At 48.4% G+C, this 19,784-nt stretch overlaps 1 protein-coding gene across 1 annotated transcript in view; it reads left to right on the forward strand.

Moving 5' to 3' along the window:
• The window catches only part of LOC112108131 (store-operated calcium entry regulator STIMATE-like), a 78,389-nt gene that overhangs the window by 19,476 nt on the left and 39,129 nt on the right, over positions 1 to 19,784 (forward strand). Inside the window, exons 2-3 of the mRNA XM_029910821.1 lie at positions 16,893 to 16,941; positions 18,512 to 18,607. Coding sequence (XP_029766681.1) covers positions 16,893 to 16,941; positions 18,512 to 18,607 — 145 coding nt within the window. The remainder of the gene's footprint in view (positions 1 to 16,892; positions 16,942 to 18,511; positions 18,608 to 19,784) is intronic.

Raw genomic sequence — 19,784 nt, forward strand, 5'->3', positions numbered from 1 at the left:
TGTTAGCAGCTAGACCGGGGTGGACAAACTTTTTGGCCCGAGAGCCACATCTGGGTGGGGAAATTGTATGCAGGGCCATGAATGTAGGGCTGGAGCAGGGGGTTGGGGTGCAGGAGAGAGTGTGGGGTGCGGGAGGGGGTGTGGTGTGCATGAAGGGGCTCAGGGCAAGGGGTTGGGGTGCAGGAGGGGTGCGGGGTGCAGGAGAGGGCTTAGGGCAGGGGGTTGGAGTGCAGGGTGCGGTTGGGGGCTCAGGACAGGGGGTGGGGTGCAGGAGGGGGCTCAGGGCAGGCGGTTGGGGTGCAGGTTGCAGGAGCGGTTCAGGGTGCAGGCTCCAGCCCAGTGCCGCTTACCTCGAGCAGCTCTGGGGGAGCAGTGGCACGCAGCGGGGCTAAGGCAGGGTTCCTGCCTGGCCTGGCCCCACGCTGCTCCTGGAAGCAGCTGGCACCACGTCCCTGCGGCCCCTGGGTGAAGGCAAGCAGGGGAGGGAGGGGGAGCCTGCGCGCCGAGTCCTCGCTCCTCCCCCCTCCCTCCTGAACGCCGCAAGCCAGCTGATTGCTGGGGGGAGGAGGGGGAAGGCGCTGATCTGTGGGGTCTGCCGGCAGGCTGGAGGTGCTGTGGGGTGTGTGTGTAAGGGAGCTGATGGGGAGGGGGGCTGCCAGCTGTGGACAAAGCAGGCAGCCAAACGGCGATATAGCAAAGCGTTGCACAACTTTAAATGGAGCATGTTCTGTAATTGAGCAGGGACGTAAGATCGAAACAATGTTAAGCGAGAGGACGTTAAGTGGGGAGTTACTGTACATCGCTCAGGGCTGTGAAATATTTCATGCCCAGTGTGACGTAGTTAAGCTGACCTAAGCCCTGATGTAGACAGTGCTAAATGGATGCAAGAATTCTTCCATGGACCTAGCTGCCACCTCTAGGAGAGATGGATTTAGTACAGTGATGGAAGAACCCCTTCTGTCGCCATAGGAGTGTCTACACTGCAGCGGCACAGCTGCAGCAGTTCTAGCATAGACCTATCCAGTTTCTTCTCTACAGATAAATGTGCCCTTACCCTTTCTGTTAGCCCAGGTCTACACTGGGGGGGGGGGGGTTTGATCTAAGATATGCAACTTCAGCTACGCGAATAGCGTAGCTGAAGTTGGCGTATCTTAGGTCGACTTACCTGGCCGTGAGGATGGTGGCGAGTCGACCACTGCCGCTCCCCCATCGACTCCGCTTCTGCCTCTCGTGAGCTGGAGTTCCGGAGTCGACAGGGAGCGCGATCGGGGATCGATTTTATCACGTCTACACTAGACATGATAAATCTACCCGATAGATCGATCACTACCCGCCGATCCGGCGGGTAGTGAAGACCTGCCCTTGGAGTACTCTGTTCTGTGTAACTAGTGTTATTCGGTTAGCCGGATCTTAGATGAATGTCCAGAACCCCTCCAGCTCAGGAGCCATTGATCTTGAGAGCCTTTCGCTCATTAGTTGCTTCAACAGCTGTTTTCTCTCCCCTTCCATTGTTTCTCAGACCAAGCTGTCTGGGAAGCCGTGTGTTTAGACTAATAATGGCACCCCAAGGTTTTGGACTGTGTATCCTGCCTGTTGACTTACTTAATCCTGTCTGGGGCTTGGAGGGCGAATCCTGTGTCTAGAAAAAACCCATTTCAGTGTAAATCGATACAGAAACATTTAAGTGTAACATTATAAGGTACATAAAAGGGGAAATATCCTTTGTTTCCTCTGAGCTCGGTAGGGTTCATCTTATTACTCTTGACTGTTAGAGAAAGAATGTGGTTGCTTTATTCCTGCCCTCTAACAGGAGTGATAACTTCCTAGCCCTGGCATCTGCGTGTCAGAAGGTCAGGCCAGGAATCTGGCTAGGGACTTTCTTTTTTTAAACCAGATCAGATTTTTAAAATCTCAGACCTTGGCTAACAGGGAGTCCTCATGTTAAGCAACGTATGGTACATGAAACAGAGGCAAGAGCCAAGGATTTTAGGAAAGGAGCTGAAGATGGCTTTTCAGGGTCTTTGTGGACAAATATTAATGGGCTAGTTCATCCATTCCATACCTGTACTGGACTGCTCAGTTAAATCCTACGCCCTATACTGCTTACAGAGGGTTTGCCTTCAGCTCAAAAGGCAGGAGCTTATTGGTTTTTAGTTGGTTGGGGGTGTTTGTTTTTTTCCAATGGCAAGAACTGGTTTTGATCCCTGCTGTCACTGATGTTGCACTTGATGGACACTGGAAACCTAGTGAGAACCATGATTCCTGTTGGGGCAATGCTGCTTGCACTGGACTGGGAGTTGGGGGGAAACCTGGGTTCTGTTGCCAGCAGAGCTGTGCCACTGACCTGCAGGTGACCTTGGGGTAGTCACCTCGCTTCTGAGTTTACCCGTTTGGGAAAGTGAAGAATCCTTGGCCACCTTTTTATGAAGCATTGTAGTATCTACAGAGGCAAAGCGCAATATATCTTACTGTGTGGTTAGGAGGATGTTTGGGGCTTTATTGATATTGTTCTCATTATAATAGGCTTCTACACCGAAATCTACTTGCAGAGCTTAATTTACCGGAAAGACCCGAACAGATTACTTACTATCGCCAGAACAAAAAACCTACTTTTATAGACCTGAGCTCACTCTTTCTTCAGTCTACAAATCAATGCATTTTTAAGAAATGGTATTAAACTGGGATTACGCATCACTCATAGCAGAAATGGAGACCCATTTCAGCTATAGGCCATTATTAATCACTTTAATAATTGGAAAGATTAGAAACAGCCTGTATTCCTCCAACCTGGAATGGTGTATTACAGTATTTTGTATGAGACAAATCATGTAGAGCCACTTCAGTGTTGAAATGAGGTATGAAGAGGGGATCAGTCTTTTCAAAGTCTGTTTTATCACTGGCACTTGTCCTCCTGTCCTATTAAGCATCCTGTTTCCATCCTATTTTAATGTTAAGTGTTAGAGAGGGCAATCTTCTCTTTAGATCTCTCTAACTTTTTTCTTAATTGAAATGGTTGATTTCAAATGGATCTTTAAAGCCTTTCGCTAATTGCACATGCTGCTTTAAATTTGATGCATTTGTTTTGTAAAACTAAGACGGGAAGAACACAACTTAATTATAAACATGCTAGAAGTGTTTCAAAACTGGCCTGACTTAAATACTACTAAAGTGATTACAGTTCCTTTAAACATATTCCTAGGGCTTGGTGAGTATAAACACTAACTTCTAATAGTAGTAGTCTTCAAACTTGGCTTGAGTTGTAAGTCTTTAAGATCTACAAACCTAGACAAGTTTGAAGAAAATGATTCAGTAGTTCTGAAAGTCCAATTGTTTCATGCTGAATGGCCCTAAATCTCAGATGTCCCAGCAGGCTAAGTTACTCTAGTATTTTATGACTGTCATAATGGGGGGGAAAAAATCTAACTCTAACTTTCAGGATGCAAAATAATATACCATCTTTCTATGATGCCTATTAGGAGCAAGTGTAAGCGGCCATCAAGATGTACATGTAACAGTGATCTTGGGTGGGCCATCAAGGACTGAACTTGAGACTTCTGGCTTTAAAAATATGAGCATCTATTACTTGAGCTAAAGAACCAAACTTCCTTTGCTCAAAGGCTGAAGCGGTTTCATAAATCTATTTGCATTAACAATTGGTGGAGCAGGACAAACACCTCTCCACTGACTACACTTGTGAGCTCATTGCTTTACTGTGTTCCCCTCCTACTATTACTTTTGCTAGTCACATGTTCAAAATTAGATTGTGACCACTTTGGGGCAGCTCCCACGTCTTTCTATTTGTCCAGTAACGCTTTCCAGCACTGTGTACAACTGAATGGCTGAATAGTTCTCTGCCCATAGACCCATATAATGAAGGGACTATCCCAGATTCAATAAGTTTGATTAGTGGTTGAGTTGTGTACAGTTTCTGCTCATGAGGTTCCAGTCAGCTGTGCATGTGTTTATATTTTCAGAACTCCAAACTGCTGGACCAATTTTTGATTGATCTTTCCAAACAACTTATCTCTGGGCTGACACCAAGCATGACAAATTTGGGCTCCAAAGGCACTCTGTGCCCAAGTTCTGAGCAAAGGAAAGAGGGGTTATAAATGAAGCTGGACTCCACCTTAGCTTGCTAAGACATGCTACAAAAATCCCGACACCTATGCACCTATTAGAAAGAGATTAGGAATGTGAGCTTGGTCTGGCTCTTACTTTCTTTTCTACTCAATAAATGCACATTTAGTAAATGGAATATGCAATCTTCATTATTTGTGTTACACTAGCACCTAGAGGCATCAAATGAGATTGGACTCATTATATGTAGACTTGGAAGGATTAGATTTTTATCCGCAAATGTTGATTTGACTGTACACATACCAACTGAGGGAAAATATATATTTCAATCAATAATAAACATTTACAGACAGGTAAAGAAAAATGCTGCCTGAGAATGTATTAGTCAAAATCTATGACTTAGACTTTCGAATTAGGCTTGTTACAAATAGATAAGTGAATGACTAGTAAAAACGGGTTTGATTTGTTGATTTTTAAGGATATTTACTTTGTATATTTTAACATGCGATGTTGACAATTTGTGTTTTAACCGTTAATAAAGATTTCGCTTTTTTGAGTCTCTCTACTGTCATTAATTGTCTGACCCTCCAGAAATTCCCACAACTGTGAAAATTTAAATCAAATAAACTTCAATTTTTTAAAATCATTTTGACAGCTATAGAATTCGGCTGAGCCTAATTGTACTCAGCACTAGATGTACACACAACTTGTCCTGCACCACTCTAAATAGACAAGCATGGGAAGAGAGGTGGAGATGAAAGGACTGAACCAGGGTCACGCAGCATGCCATAAGCACAACTGGGATTAGAATCCATATCTGCAGAGTTCCAGTCCAGAATCCTATTGCCTAGAGGCCGCTAGTCAATTCTGAACTGACCCTAATGGATGGGCATGTGTTATGGCTCTACTTAGTTTGCAGAAGGTCCCTGTATTCTTCCCAAAACTTCATCCAGTTACTGTTCAGTCTGTATTTACTGGAAATCTATTGTGGAAACTGCACTCTGGAAGAAAAAACTCATCTCTTCGCAGAGGGTTTTTCAGCTTTCAAAGAAACCAGAGTCATCTTTATGTGGATTTAACATCGCCAATAACCTTTTAGGTCACAGCTACTGAACTACTTCACTTGCCTGCTTAAGCCCCAGTAATCTTGGCTGGCTTTCTAGCTTTTAATTCAGAGACAGCCTGCCACAGCTCTTCCCAGTAAATGCCCTATTAAGCAGTTAATTATTTCTCTATAATACTAGCTTTTATCTTTAATACAACAGTTTTACTGTCTCTGATAATTACAGTCTCGGATAACTCTCTCAAATCTAATGAGGCGTGACAAGCCGTGCTCAACAAGGCACCACACCATTAACTTCTTACCTCTTATTTGTCATCTTATCACACAGAATTACTGTCTTTTTAGCCTGAGCAGTTCTAGATACATAACATGTCATTTTCCATTAGGACAGCAATGAGAATAATCACGGACGCTCCTGCTGCCAGGTTAATGGTCAGCTGGGTAGTTTGCTCAGTGGTCTGCAGATGCTGTTAAACAGCTACTCCCTTCCAGTTTGATACATTTCTCTGCACTGCAACGCTAACTGATCTTAGACTTGGGATTGAAGTACCTTTCTCCAGCTGAACTGGCCTGTAACCCTTTCTCCCATGCACAGAACAAGACACAAGTAGCCTCTCAAAATTAATTTTATTGCAAAAAAGGCTCCGTTTCCATCATTTGATAGCAAGCACTGCACACATTCTGTTGCAATAACGTGCCAGTCCTGTATAACCTCCCAAGAGAAGTGGTGGCAGCTTGGAATGTTTCCTAACTAGATTGGAAAGGGCACTTAGAGAATGTTGGGAATCACTAAGAAAGGGATAGATAAGAAGACAGAAAATATATTGCCTCTATATAAATCTATGGTACGCCCACATCTTGAGTACCTGGGACTTTTCTGTTTGGGAAAAAAAGGGACAACTAAGGGGAAGATATGATTGAGGTCTATAAAATCATGAGTGGTGCGGAAAAAGTAAATAAGGAAATGTTATTTACTTCTAATAACACAAGAATTAGGGGTCACCAAATGAAATTAATAGGCAGCAGGTTTAAAACAAACAAAAGGAAGTATTTCTTCACACACCTCAATCAACCTGTGGAACTCCTTGCCAGAGGATGTTGTGAAGGCCAAGACTATAACAGGGTTCAAAAAAGAACTAGATAAATTCATGGAGGATAGGTCCATCAACGGCTATTAGCCAGGATGGGCAGGGATGGTGTCCCTAGCCTCTGTTTGCCAGAAGCTGGGAATGGGCAACAGGGGATGGATCACTGGTTGATTACCTACTCTGTTCATTCCCTCTGAGGCACCTGGCATTGGCCAATGTTGGAAGACAGGATACTGAGCTACATGGCCCTTTGGTCTGACCCAGTATGGCCGTTCTTATGTTCTAATGCTTTGCTGGGTAACAAGGCTACAATGCTAGAAAGCTTGACTGGCTAAACTGGTAGGTCATTCACCATCTCTGGAGTCTAGAATCACCATGAGGCCTAGCATTTACAAACAGGTCTGAATGATGAGCCATTTGAAGGAGTGTTAGAATGGGGAGAGAAGACTGGGAATTGGGTCTCCAACCCAGCAAACGTAGTTTAACATCCAGTGTCCTGGTCCAAGTGGATCATCTAATGGAGATTTATTTAGTTTCAACGTAAACTGGAATTCTGTTTAGAATTGATCGGTATTAAATTTGCTTTCTCTCTGGTGTGTAGGGTGTTGAGAAGAGATCCCCAACTATCCATCCCACGTGAGGCTCTAATTGCATCCGTGCTCAGAAGCTGAGCAGGGTGAGGCCTGGACAATATCAGAGAAAGCCACGAGCCATATTCCCATGAGTTGGAACACTAACGTCTGTAATTCAAAGCATCCCACTGGATTGCTCCAAGTGTGCTGTGAAGTGAAGGGAGTGGAGAGGGCAATTCTGCAGGTAACTGGGTGTGAGCCCATTCAAGCCTTGGGAGACTACTTGCAATAGACCCAGATTCCTGCTGACCGGATTGCAAATTGCAGATCAGTAGCATGGCTGGTGGCTCTTGGAAGAAGAATTGCAGCGTGCTGCACTAGCTGAACGTTGTAGGTAACCCATTACGTTGGCTTTGAGTGGAAGGGAGTGGCAGTGAGAAATGCTCAAATAGTGGTGGTTCTTTGAGTGCTTGCTTCTGTCCATTCTTCTGTGTGTGTGTGTGTGTGTGTGTGTGTGTGTGTGCTCGCCACATGCACAGGTGCTGGAAGTTTTTCCCTCAGCGGTATCTATAGGGGACCGGCTCTGGCGCCCTCTGGAGTGGTGCCTGTATGCTGTGGTATAAGGTGCGCCGCTGGTTCCCCCCACCCCTCGGTTCCTTCTCACTGCCAGTGACGGTGCTGGAACATCTTCTTGCTTCGGCAAACCTTCTCTCTCTCAACCATTGTTACAAACTTTTCTCCTGTAGATAGTTAAAAAGTGTTAATAGTTTCCCTTAGTGTAGTAGTTGTTAGTTAGTCCCGGATGGGACTCGGCCTAGAGACGGGGCATGCCCTGATCCCAAGGCTTTAAACCCTGTGATCGCTGTAAAAAGCCAATGCCCATCAGCGATCCTCACTGTAGTTGTCTGAGGTGCTGGACGAAACCCGCATCAGCGACAAGTGTCGTTTGTGTAAAGGCTTCAAACCTCAGACAAAAAAGGAGCGGGACATACGTCTCCGGGCGCTCCTTATGGAGTCGGCGTTGGCACCGGAGCCGTCCTGATCGGACTCTGCCCCCAGCACCGTGGCATTGGTGTGGAGCGCTCTGCCAGTGCCATGTTCAGACCGATGCCAATCTCCCTCCTCAGTACTGGGGTCAAAGCAAAGAAAGGCCAGGTGGGGATGATCTCCTACACCCGGAAAGGGAAGGAGAGGGCTGGAGGGGAGCAAAGACCCATGAGGGGCAGCTCCTCACCTCCGAGCGGGAATCAGGCCCCGGTGAAGGTCGAGCGGGTTAGCCCATCCTGAGACGCACTTGCCACCCCAGATAGCAGCACGGGTGCTCAGCACCTGGACATGCCATCGGCACCTGAGGCCTTGCAGGCGGCACAGGACATCCCAGCGCTACCAGTGCCGCCCACACCGGCTACGGCGCTGCCCCGGTCCAGGGGTAAACCTGCCCTGGGACCTTTCCAGCGATCCCCATCAGTGCGGCACCGCTCCTCACCACAGGGAGTGTCCCGCCAGCGCTCGCCCACACAGAACTACCACGCCTTGGACACGGGGCGGCCTGCCCGACGGAGTTCTGGCCACCGGTCTCCGGACTCGGCACCGCTTGTCGGGCTCCAGATGCTGATCTCCAGTGATGCGGCGCAGACCCATGGAGGTGCCCCGGTCCCTGCAGCCCCGCTATCGGGACCGCCTAAGCTGCTCGCCTAGTGTTCAGCACCGTTCCGGGAACTCAGGCAGATGGTTCAGGTCTCATTGCCAGCATCTCTGCATATCCCCTCACCACGTCCCGGCAAGCTGCAAACCCCAGGAACGTGGTCCCCGGAAAAGCTGACGTTGCACATAAACATCAGGGAGCTCAGAGCAGCCCACCTAGCCGGTGGAGTCTTCCTGCCACATCTTTCCTGTCAAATGGTACGGATACTCACGGACAACATGGCCTCGATGTTCTACATCAACAAGCAAGGGGGAGCCCATTCGTCGACTCTGTCAGGAAGAGCTCCGACTGTGGGACTTTTGCCTCCAGCATGACATCCGCCTTAAGGTGTCGCACCTCCCCAGCATCCAGAATGCGCTGACGGATCGCCTGAGCAGGTCCTTCTCTCACCACGAGTGGTTCCTCCACCTGGAGGTCCTCCAGGTACGCTTCCAAAGGTGGGGAACTACCCAAGTGGACCTGTTTGCCACCAGGCAGAACAGGAAATGCCAGCAGTTCTGCTCCTTCCAGGGCCTAGGCAGGGATTCCCTCACAGATGCCTTTCTTCTCTCTTGGGAAGGGGATCTGATGTACGCATTCCCGTCAATTCTGCTGGTCAGCAGGGTCCTGGCAAAAGTCAAAGCAGACAAGGCCCGAGTCATCATGATCGCCCCAGCATGGCCTCACCAGCGTTGGTTCGGCATGCTCATGGATCTGGCTGTGGCTCCCACATGGCCACTGCCCAGCCACCCGGATCTCCTCTCGCAAGACTGCAGTCGGCTCCTGCACCCGAACCTTCATCTCACGGCTTGGTTGCTGCGTGGGTGAACTCGGAGGAAAGGGCCTGCTCCAGTCAGGTACAGCAAGTCCTCTTGGAAAGCAGAAAGCCCTCCACCAGAGCGACTTGCCTGGCAAAGTGGAAGCAGTTCGCCTGCTGAGTGGAGAGGCGTGACACCTCCCCGACAAGGTCGTCTTTGCAGTCCATCCTTGATTACCTGCTGCACCTTAAGCATCAAGGCCTCGCGCTTTCCTCCATCAAAGTGCACTTAGCAGCCATATTGGCCTTCCACCAGCTTGTCCAGGGCAAATCGGTGTTCTCACACGACATGTCTACTCGGTTCTGAAAAGGACAGAGTGACTCTTCCCACCGGTCTGGGACCCGATTCTGCAGTGGGACCTCAACCTCGTCCTCTCGAGGCTCATGGGACCTCCCTTTGAGCCCCTAGCCTCTTGTTCCCTTTCACACCTGTCATGGAAGGTTGCTTTCCTTGTAGCCATTACCTTGGTGAGGCGAGTCTCTGAAATTAAAGCCCTTACTTCGGAGCCTCCTTACCCAGTTTTCTACAAGGACAAGGTCCAGCTGTGACCCCACTCCGCTTTCCTGCCTAAGGTGATGTCCCACTTCCATGTTAACCAGGATATCTTTCTCACGGTTCCCTGTCCAAAGCCGTACTCCACCACGGAGGAGAGGCGGCTGCACACCTTGGATGTCCGGCGCGCCCTAGTGTTCTACCTGCCGTGCACCAAGCCCTTCCGCAGGTCGACCCAACTCTTCATTGTGACAGTGGACAGGATGAAAGGCCTTCCGGTGTCCTCGCAGAGGATCTCTAACTGGATCACCTCCTGTATCCGGTTCTGTTATGAGTTAGCATGGGCCAAACCGCCACCTATATTGAAGGCCCACTCGACCAGAGCACAAGCATCCTCGGCGGCCTTCCTAGAGCACGTTCCCATCCAAGGTGTCTGCAGAGCCGCCACATGGTCTTCAGTGCACACGTTCATGACGCACTAAGCCATCACCCAGCAGGCCAGCGATGATGATGGATTTAGCAGAGCTGTGTTGCAATCGACACATCCATGAATTCCTACCCGCCTCTGTTGATACTGCTTGGGAGTCACCTACAATGGAATGGACGTGAGCAAGCACTCGAAGAAGAAAAGACAGTTACCTTTTCCGTAACTGATGTTCTTCGAGATGTGTTGCTCATGTCCATTCCATGACCCACCCTCCTTCCCCACTGTCGGAGTTTCTGGCAGGAAGAAACTGAGAGTGGGGGGGAACCGGTGGTGCCCCTTATTCCGTGGCATACAGGTGCCAGAGCCAGTCCCCTACAGATGGAAAAACTTCCAGCGGTGCATGTGGCGAGCACGTGCACGTAATGTGGAATGGACATGAGCAACACATCTTGAAGAACACCAATTATGGAAAAGGTAACTGTCTTTTTTTGAGATGTGCCTTGCAGAGGAGCAAGTGCAGCTGTCTTGCCTAAAACGTGTGAGGAGGAGGCATTTCTGATAAAAGTACATATCTGATCCTCTGAAAGCACAGGGGAGTTGAGCAGGAACCCCAAACTGCATCTCACTATGGTGGGATTGAGGCTGAGAATATTAACCCTGATTGTGGGCGGAGTAGACCTGAAGACTGGCTCATGATCAGGACATAAAGAGGAGACATGGTAGAGGTGTACAAAATGCTACTGAGAAAGTTGGTTAGGGTACAATAGGAGTGACCATTCTCATAGCATAAGAAACTGAAAGTCAGCCTCCTGGTGTTTTGAGCCTTCAGGGGTCACATTTTCAGGCTTTCCCCCCTAACTATGAGGGCTAGAAACTTATGAAAGTAAAACCTGTCTATTAATCACAAGATTCTGAGAGCTGGGACTCTAAAAACACCAAATTGCAAGACTCTCAACAAAATCATGAGTGGGCAACACCAGGAGAGAGGAAAAATGCCTGATGTCCCCTCAGTGTGGTGGGGAGGTTAGGAAATAACTTCCCATATGGACAGATTATGCCATAATTGTTGATTACAAGGGTTCTTTGCACCTTCCTCTGGAGCAGGGGTCGGCAACCTTTCAGAAGTGGTGTGCCGAGTCTTCATTTATTCACTCTAATTTAAGGTTTCGCGTGCCAGTAATACATTTTAACGTTTTTAGAAGGTCTCTTTCTATAAGTCTGTAATATATAACTAAACTATTGTATGTAAAGTAAATAAGGTTTTTAAAATGTTTAGGAAGCTTCATTTAAAATTAAATTAAAATGCAGAGCCCCCTGGACCGGTGGCCAGGACCCTGGCAGTGTGAGTGCCACTGAAAATCAGCTCGCGTGCCGCCTTCGGCACATGTGCCATAGGTTGCCTACCCCTGCGAGTCTGGAGCATTTGGTCGTGGCTACTGTTAATGTATTACGGGATTAGATGGACTTCTGGTCTGATACAGTGTAGCAAATCGTCTGTTCCTATCAACAGAATCTCCTACCTTATGGAAAAATGCAGAGCGTGGGGCTTGACTAGTAGTTGGAACCCAAGGCTAGGAGACCAGAGATCTGGGTAGCCAATCATTACCACTGCTGGTACTTATTATGACTTCTCTATATTGCCTTGGTATGCAGAGTGCAATCAAGATGGCTTTGCCTACAGACGTCCTATCTGACTTTGGATAAATCGCTGAATTTCCCCGTGCCCCAGTCTCTAGAACAAGGATACTCTTTACAAACCACAAAGAACTTATCCTTGCTCCTCTCCTGTGAGAGCGAGTAAAGCATTTCTGAGAGCCTCAGTTGAAAGTTGAGGACAGAATTACCCAGCATCACTTACTTCACTGTTCCACGCTTGCAGATCTGAGCAGGTATCGTGGTAGGATTCCTAGTGATGAACCCTTGTGCAGGTATTGCACAAACACATAATAAGATGGTGCTTACCCCCCAGAGAGTTTACAACCAAAGTATAAGAGAAGAGACAACAGGTGGATGGGGGAGTACAAGAAAACAATGAGATTGTATTTGGTGGCATGATAGGTAGTGGTTTCAGCACATACCTATTTTGGATCTTCTAATATTTTGAAAAGCAAGTAGATTGCAGAGTACAGTGGCTTAAAGTGGTGATAAGACAGGCTACCTTGAAGGCCTGTTCAGACTCCTGCTGTCATCAGCTTAGTAACTACTTGAGCATTGCTAATATAATTAATAATCATGCCTAGCTACTTCAGCCGGCACGTCTAGTACATATATAAAAGGGTTGGGCTATTAGAGTTCACCATATATCCCCTAGGGTTATCTTTTCTAATGGGATTATACATCACGCTTATTCACTGATGCTCATGTGTGTTGAGATCCTGTCCGCCTGGAGACACGGCATCACACAGCCTCCCACTAGATGGCACTATTCATCAATCTATCACTGAAGGCTCAGCTGGAGTACAACCGTGGTAAATGGGATGAGGGGGGCAACACTTTTTGTGGTGGTGGTGGTGGTGGTGGTAGTAGTAGTGTCTGTCTGAAACTTTCTGACCTGGAAGGAAAACAATCACTGACTCCAAATAACTGTGTTGGGGTCCCGCTCCAAGCTGTCAAAGCTTTTCAAAACAAACCGCCCGTTGTGATCCATCTTAGAATCATAGAATATTAGGGTTGGAAGAGACCTCAGGAGGTCATCTAGTCCAACCCCCTGCTCAAAGCAGGACCACCCCCAACTAAATCAGACCAACTTCTGTGGTCTTAAGTTTAATTACCGACTTTCTCTTTAGAATAGACTTCCTGATTCATACAACTTAGTTGGAAGGCCATAGTTTTTGGGTTTAATGCTATCCTCGCTGCTTTCAGATGGTCAGGTAGTTACTATTTGTATTGGGGCCTAGGGGCCACAACTCATTCTGCTAAGCACCGCACAAACACGGACCAGGACAATTCTGGTAAGCTCTTTGGGACATAGACTTTGCCCTTTCTGAGACCCCCTTACAATGCTCGTGTCACCATGTACAGTACAAGCCAAAACAATCTTGACAAACCGCTTTTCCAGTCCAAATGTGCCCCTAGCCCATTACTACCTTGGAACATATCTGCACAGAGTCCCCCAGCCCCCACGATGATAAACGTGGGAGCAGTTATAAGTGGCTGGGCTAGAAATGAATTGCTGTAGTTGTTCGGTAACTGCAGGGACCTTTCAGCCTTCATTAATAGGAAAATCACTGAGAATAGCCTCCTCCTCCTCTGGGAGTTGTGGTGGGAGGCAGCACTAGAGCGGTATTTGCTGCCTGCCTGCTGTCTGTCTAACTTCTGGTGTACAGTTGAAGTAGATGGCTCAAAACTCTAGTCGCTGGGGGTACGCCGAGCGTGAGGCGCTTCTGGAGACCCTTGCAGTGGAAACACCTTATGGAAAGCAGGCACCTCAGATGCGGTAACACGTTTGAAACCAGCTTAGCACAGCTACAGATGTTGGCTTCTCAACTGCAACATCCATCTGTATTTAAGGAAGTCTTTCTCCATCTCTCCCTGATCCTGCTGCTTTCACAGGTTCTCCTTATGCTATTGTGATTCCCTCTCCCTCCAGGGCTGACCAGGGAAGTGTAGTGATCTAGTCTGTGTGCATGCGCACGCTCTGAAATGAACGCGAAATCCCATTACCTGTGCCCAGACATGTCCTGACCTGCACTACGATTGCATCTTGCATCCACTCCACCCTTAACCTAGTTCCCTTTTCCAGGAGAGTCTCAAGTGAGAATCTGTGTATCGCTGCGGCCTCTGTTTATACATGAGCGAAGGAATGTTGGCAAGAGGTTACAATACCAGACTGGGAGTCTGGAGAAATTCAATATATTCCTAGCTCTGCCACTGACTACTGGTGTGACCTCAGGCCAGTCACTTAAGCTCTCTGATTTAGTTTCCTCCCTTTAAAACAGAATGTGGATACCTATCTCACAAGTGGACTGACTGATTTAATGAACGTTGAACGTGCTCTTGGGCCTGGTCTATGCTACATGGTTAGGTCGACGTAAGCTGCCTTACATCGACCTAGCTGTGGAAGTGTCTTCGCTTAAGTTTGGCTCCCACCGCCGCAAATGCCTCTCTGTACTGATTTAGTAATACCAGCTCGACAGTTACTAGCCTTCAGGAGCCGTTCTGCCATGCCCCACACTGACAATACAGCGATAGAAGCGTTCCTGGTGAGGATGCACACTGCCAACACAAGAAGCCAAGTGTGCGCACACACAAGTGATTTAATAACTGCGGTGGCTGTATGTTGTCGTAAATTAGGTGGATCTAATTTGTAGCGTAGACATGGCCATAGATGGAGGGGCTATGTAGTGTCATGTTGATTAAATAGAAACAAGACCTTGCTAGGAACTTGCAAAGACCGTTCAGTCAAGCTGCCCATTCTTGTATTTAGTGGATGTTGTGGTGGTTCATAATCTTACTTTCAACCCTCTCCTCTAATGTCAGTCACATCTGTCTTCCTGATGATCTTATTTTACCTGCTGCTGAAGAGTCTGTCAGTCCACGAGCTGTTGTCCTCGGTAAGAACGAGTTGGAAACTTTGGTTAAGCCTTTACTTTGAGATTATATAACTGTATTTTGCCTGGGTGGTTTGCACTATTAAATGTTGTGTGTACCCACACTATTGCTGTGCCATCTAACCTAGTGCTCCTTGTGTTAGTCTCTGCGTTAGTATCTTGTAATTTCTATCGTTCCCATACAGCGAAAGGCACTTAAGTTTTGGTCCAGGATATCGCTTCCGTCCTGCAGCAGTCACGGGTTTAAATACAAACCCCTCCGCTTTCAAACTTGGGAGACGTAAAAACGAAAGGGGTTTTTGTCAAGATGAACTTGCCCAGACTGTACTTGCTGCATGTTCAGTCGCAGTCAGCCATTGGTTAACTCCTATATTATGCACGAGTTGGATAACATTTTGATAATGCCACCCGTGACTTAAATCAAGCTTGTAGCTTTAAAATGTTACTTTCAATGTTTTTGGAGGTTTATAGTACTAAATTTGGAGTGGTTTATAGTACTTCATTTTGGAGTGGGCCAGGTGTGTGTGTCTCTTCTGAATCATTTTTCTCATCCCCAATTAGAAACCATCCTTAGTTGACAATTAGGAACTTCATAGGGTAACAGTGATAATCCGGTCACCATCTCTGAGGCTTAAAGAGACTTCTAGGAGCTAGGAATGGGAATCAGAAGTTTATAGCTCAGATTAGCCTGATAAAATCCTAGAAGTCAGAGGTAACTTAGTGCACCCAGCTGCCACTGTAGGGTTGTCTCCTAAAGTCCCGTTTTTTGTGGCAAGAAATACTGCACTCACATCCTTCATATCCTTGAAATTGCAGTGCTGTGTTTAAAAGTGGGCAGGCCCATAATAGCACACGCCTGGGGCCAGCGGCATGCCTGGCTCCAAGAGCGATAGAGCCTGAGCCAAGCTAGTGAGACTATTTCTGGTGTTAACTGTCTGGTGGTTTGATAGGTGTATGATCAGTTCTTGTGTCTCTGCTCATGCTCCAGCTCGCAAAGCTCAACCAGATCCCTTGGCTTGGCTCTGAGTCTCCCGGCTTGGCCACGTCTAAATGGTAGACTCTAGGCCAGGGGCGGGCAAACTTTTTGGCCTGAAGGCCACATCGGGTTACCGAAATTGTATGGAGGGCCAGTTAGGGGAGGCGGTGCCTCCCCAAACAGCCAGGCATGGCCCGGCCCCTGCCCCATCCGACCCCCCCTGCTTCTCGCCCCCTGACAGCCCCCCCCGGGACTCCTGCCCCATCCACCCCTCTCTGTCCCCTGACCGCCCCCAGAACCCCTGCCCCTGACTGCCCCCTGCTGCCCCATCCAACCCCTCCTCTCAATCCTGATTGCCCCTCCCGGGACCCCTGCCCCATCCAACCACCCCTTCTCCCTGACCGCCCCCGGAACCCCTGCCCCTGACTGCCCCCCGCCACCCCATCCAAACCCCCCTCTCCTTCCTGACTGCCCCCCCCAGGACCCCTGCCCCCATTCAACCTCCTGTTCCCTGCCCTCTGATCGCCCCGACCCCTATCAACCCCCCTATTCCCCACCCTCTGACCGCCCTGACCCCTATCCACACCTCCGCCCCCGACGATCACCCTGAACTCCCCTGCCCTTTATCCAAACCCCCCCGCTCCCTGCCCCCTTACCGCGCAGCACAGAGCACCGGGTCAGGCCAAGGCTCTGCAACTGCAGTGCCCGGCAAGAGCTTGCTGCCCAGAGCATTGCGCCAGTGGCGGAGCGAGCTGAGGCTGCGGGGGAGGGGGAACAGCGGGGGAGGGGGAGGGGGCTAGCCTCCCCGGCCAGGAGCTCAGGGGCTGGGCAGGCGGGTCCCGTGGGCTGGATGTGGCCCGCGGGCCGCAGTTTGCCCACCTCTGCTCTAGGCTCTCCCCTAGGCTTTCATGTGACCATTATTGGATTTGTTAGTCTACACTAGATTACTTAAATGTATGGGGTAACCCTTTTATCCTAGCCCAAAGAAGGCCTTGGGCTGAGTATAACAGAGGCAAAACAGACTCTAGAGAAATGTCAGGGTTTGTCTTAATCATCCTACCTTCTAATCTTGCTGCTTAGTCCAATTATACAGTAAGCTCTCATTTCCTTGTAAATCTGACCTTTAATTGTCTCTGTCTTTACAGTAAAGCGCTTTCAGGAGCCAAAAGAAGAGAGGCGTCCCTGGAGGATCTGGTGAGAAATAGCTTTTTTAAAAGCTCTGAACTAAGGAGAATAGATTCTGTCTCGCAGAACGGCTTTTTGTGTTTACTCTGACCATTAATGGGCTTCCAGGTCCTTCCTGTTCCTAAACGTTTAACAGGGAAATAGTGAACAGACTGCAATTCTTAGTGGTGTTACTTCCTATAAAGTTCCCATCACATTATAGATGAAATTGATTGAAATACTGTAATCCCAGATGCTACAGGGTATTTGGCCCTGTTTAGTACCTTTTACTGTTCGTTGAGAAGTCTCCAGGCATTACCAGCTCACTATCATTAGCTCCAGACAGCTGTATGCAGTTCCCAACATAACGTTTGTTACGCTGCAGTGAGAGCCAAGTTAAGAAGCCTGCTACACCTGTGCATGTGTAGCTAAGGGATGTAGAAACAGGTCTCATATCAGGGACTGAATGGCTTCGTGACCGTGCAGGAGAACCTCTCATCGCTAAGGGTACGTCTACACTTACCGGAGGGTCCGGCGGCAGGCAATCGATGTTCTGGGATCGATTTATCGCGTCTGGTTTAGACGCGATAAATCGATCCCGGATCGATCCCGGAAGTGCTCGCCGTCGACGCCGGTACTCCAGCTTGCCGAGAGGAGTACGCGGCATCGACGGGGGAGCCTGCCTGCTGCGTCTGGACCCGCGGTAAGTTTGGACTAAGGTACTTCGAATTCAGCTACGTTATTAACGTAGCTGAATTTGCGTACCTTAGTCCGAAGTGGGGGGGTTAGTGTAGACCAGGCCTAAGATACCAGCTGACAGGGCCGGCTCCAGGCACCAGCTTGTCAAGCAGGTGTTTGGCGCGGCCGCTCCGGAGAGGGGCGGCACGTCCAGGTATTCGGCGGCAATTCGGCGGACAGTCTGTCACTCCGCCTGGGAGTGAAGGACCTCCCGCCGAATTGCCGCCGCAGATCGCGATGTCGGCTTTGTTTGTTTGTTTTTTGTTTTTGTTTTGGCTGCTTGGGGCGGCCAAAACCCTGGAGCCGGCCCTGCCAGCTGAACCCGGCCCAGCTCAGTAGTCACCAAAAGCTTTCGCAGTCTCCTGTCATCTTACATGGGCTCTGAACAAAGTTGGTGATTCAGTCCCGTTCCATCGGGAAAAAGCACCATCACAGTTGGTGCTGACTTCCTTCTTGCTGGCAGCCTCAGCCGGGAGGCCCAGGCCTGAATGGGCTTATGGAGGCTCAATTCTCCTCCCCCATCCCCACCCTGTTTCCTAATAGCGCCCTCACTAATGCTGCATTCAATGTGCCGGGGCCTCACATCCAGTGAACTCTCTGAAATGCATGTCTGGGAATGGTGTAAATCCATGAGTCGCGCTTGCTGCTCCTTGTGGGGGTGGGGTTTTCAAAAGCACTTGGCACCGGCCTACCTCTGCTCCCATTTACTTCAATGAGAGCTTCTGGGAATCCCACCTGTGGATTACAAAAGCTCCTTGTGCCCGGCTTGATCTGAGATCCCCATCTTCACCAGTGTGATTTCGTGTGCCGGCTAACACTCTCCTGCTGCTATTGGAAAGGTTGTTGCATCTAATCTTTTCAGGTTTTATGATACCTCCAAGCAAGCAATAGGTGCCCTCTTCATCCATTTTGCTAATGTTTTCCTGTCTGGTCATACTGCAGAAGATCCCTGCTCTCTGTGAGTATAGCATTGTGTTTGTGTAGCCAACGCACCTTCTGGGTGTGGTGTTCTGTCCCGGAGCGGGGGAGAGAGAGTTGGCTCGCTCTACAGCCTTAGCTAACATCTGGTTGGCTTTTAGCTCATGCGGTAGAGACTCGTGCACTAAGCTCTAGAGGTCCCAGGTTCGATCCTGCCCGCCGACGCCCAGGGTCTATCGGTGTTACACTTGCATTAATGTTCTATTGTTGGGACTGGAGGAATCTAAATTCGCTTGCATCTATCGTCTCTACTGTAGAAACAGACGTTGACTTAGATCCTCTTAATGCTGTTAATTCTCATCTAACAGTCTGTGTTTCTCATCTGGGTGGAGGCATCTGGGGTTTTCAAAGTATCTGGCGCTCTACTGGAAGTGCAAGAATGAATGTGCAGCTGCGTTCCTGGTCCACCGGCGCAGTTATTTGGGAGGCAGAGCTGTCCAATGGCTGAGATTCTGGAGATCTGGGCTCAGTTGTCAATTGCTGTGTGACCTATTTGGGGCAGAAGGAAGATTTTTCCCCGTCCTTGTAAAGTACTCTGAGACCTATGGATAAAGTGCCATATACATATTGATGGATAATATAGTTGCACATTATAACTGCATTTGGTACATATGCAAGCTAAATGTGTACTTGTCTCTTGCACGTCTGACTTTCTGAAATCAGGCCTTTTAGAGGAGAAGCATAGTTTAAAATGTCTGCCTTTACCTGTGCTATTAGTACTTCATACTATTAAAGCCATAAAGATGTGTTGAAATCTGTTACTCTTGTTTTTCCATCTGATTTTCATTCAGTGTCACTTTCTGGCTCTCCCACACTAGCGTTTGCGTTCACACTATTGTAGAAGGCTGGGGGAGGGGTGTAAATCAAAAGAAAGACTTTGCCTTTCTTTTACCACACGTCATTTATTCATACTAGACTTAACTCCTCCTCAGTTTTTTTTGACTAACTCCATTAGAATTACTTGGAAACGTCTCTGGCCTTTGGTATACGGGAGGTCAGACGAGATGATCACAATGGTCGCGTCTGGCTTTAGAATCTCTGAAAGCCCAGCTATAGCTTTAAAAAAAACCAGTTGGCTCTGAAAAAAATTGGTAGTATCTCTTTAAATGGTGTTGGCCCAAAGTTGAACCTACTCTTCTAATTTGCAAAGTCTGTGA

The sequence above is a fragment of the Terrapene carolina genome, unplaced genomic scaffold, assembly GCF_002925995.2.
Source record: "Terrapene carolina triunguis isolate 2854851 unplaced genomic scaffold, T_m_triunguis-2.0 Scaffold68, whole genome shotgun sequence".
Lineage (NCBI taxonomy): Eukaryota > Metazoa > Chordata > Testudines > Emydidae > Terrapene > Terrapene triunguis.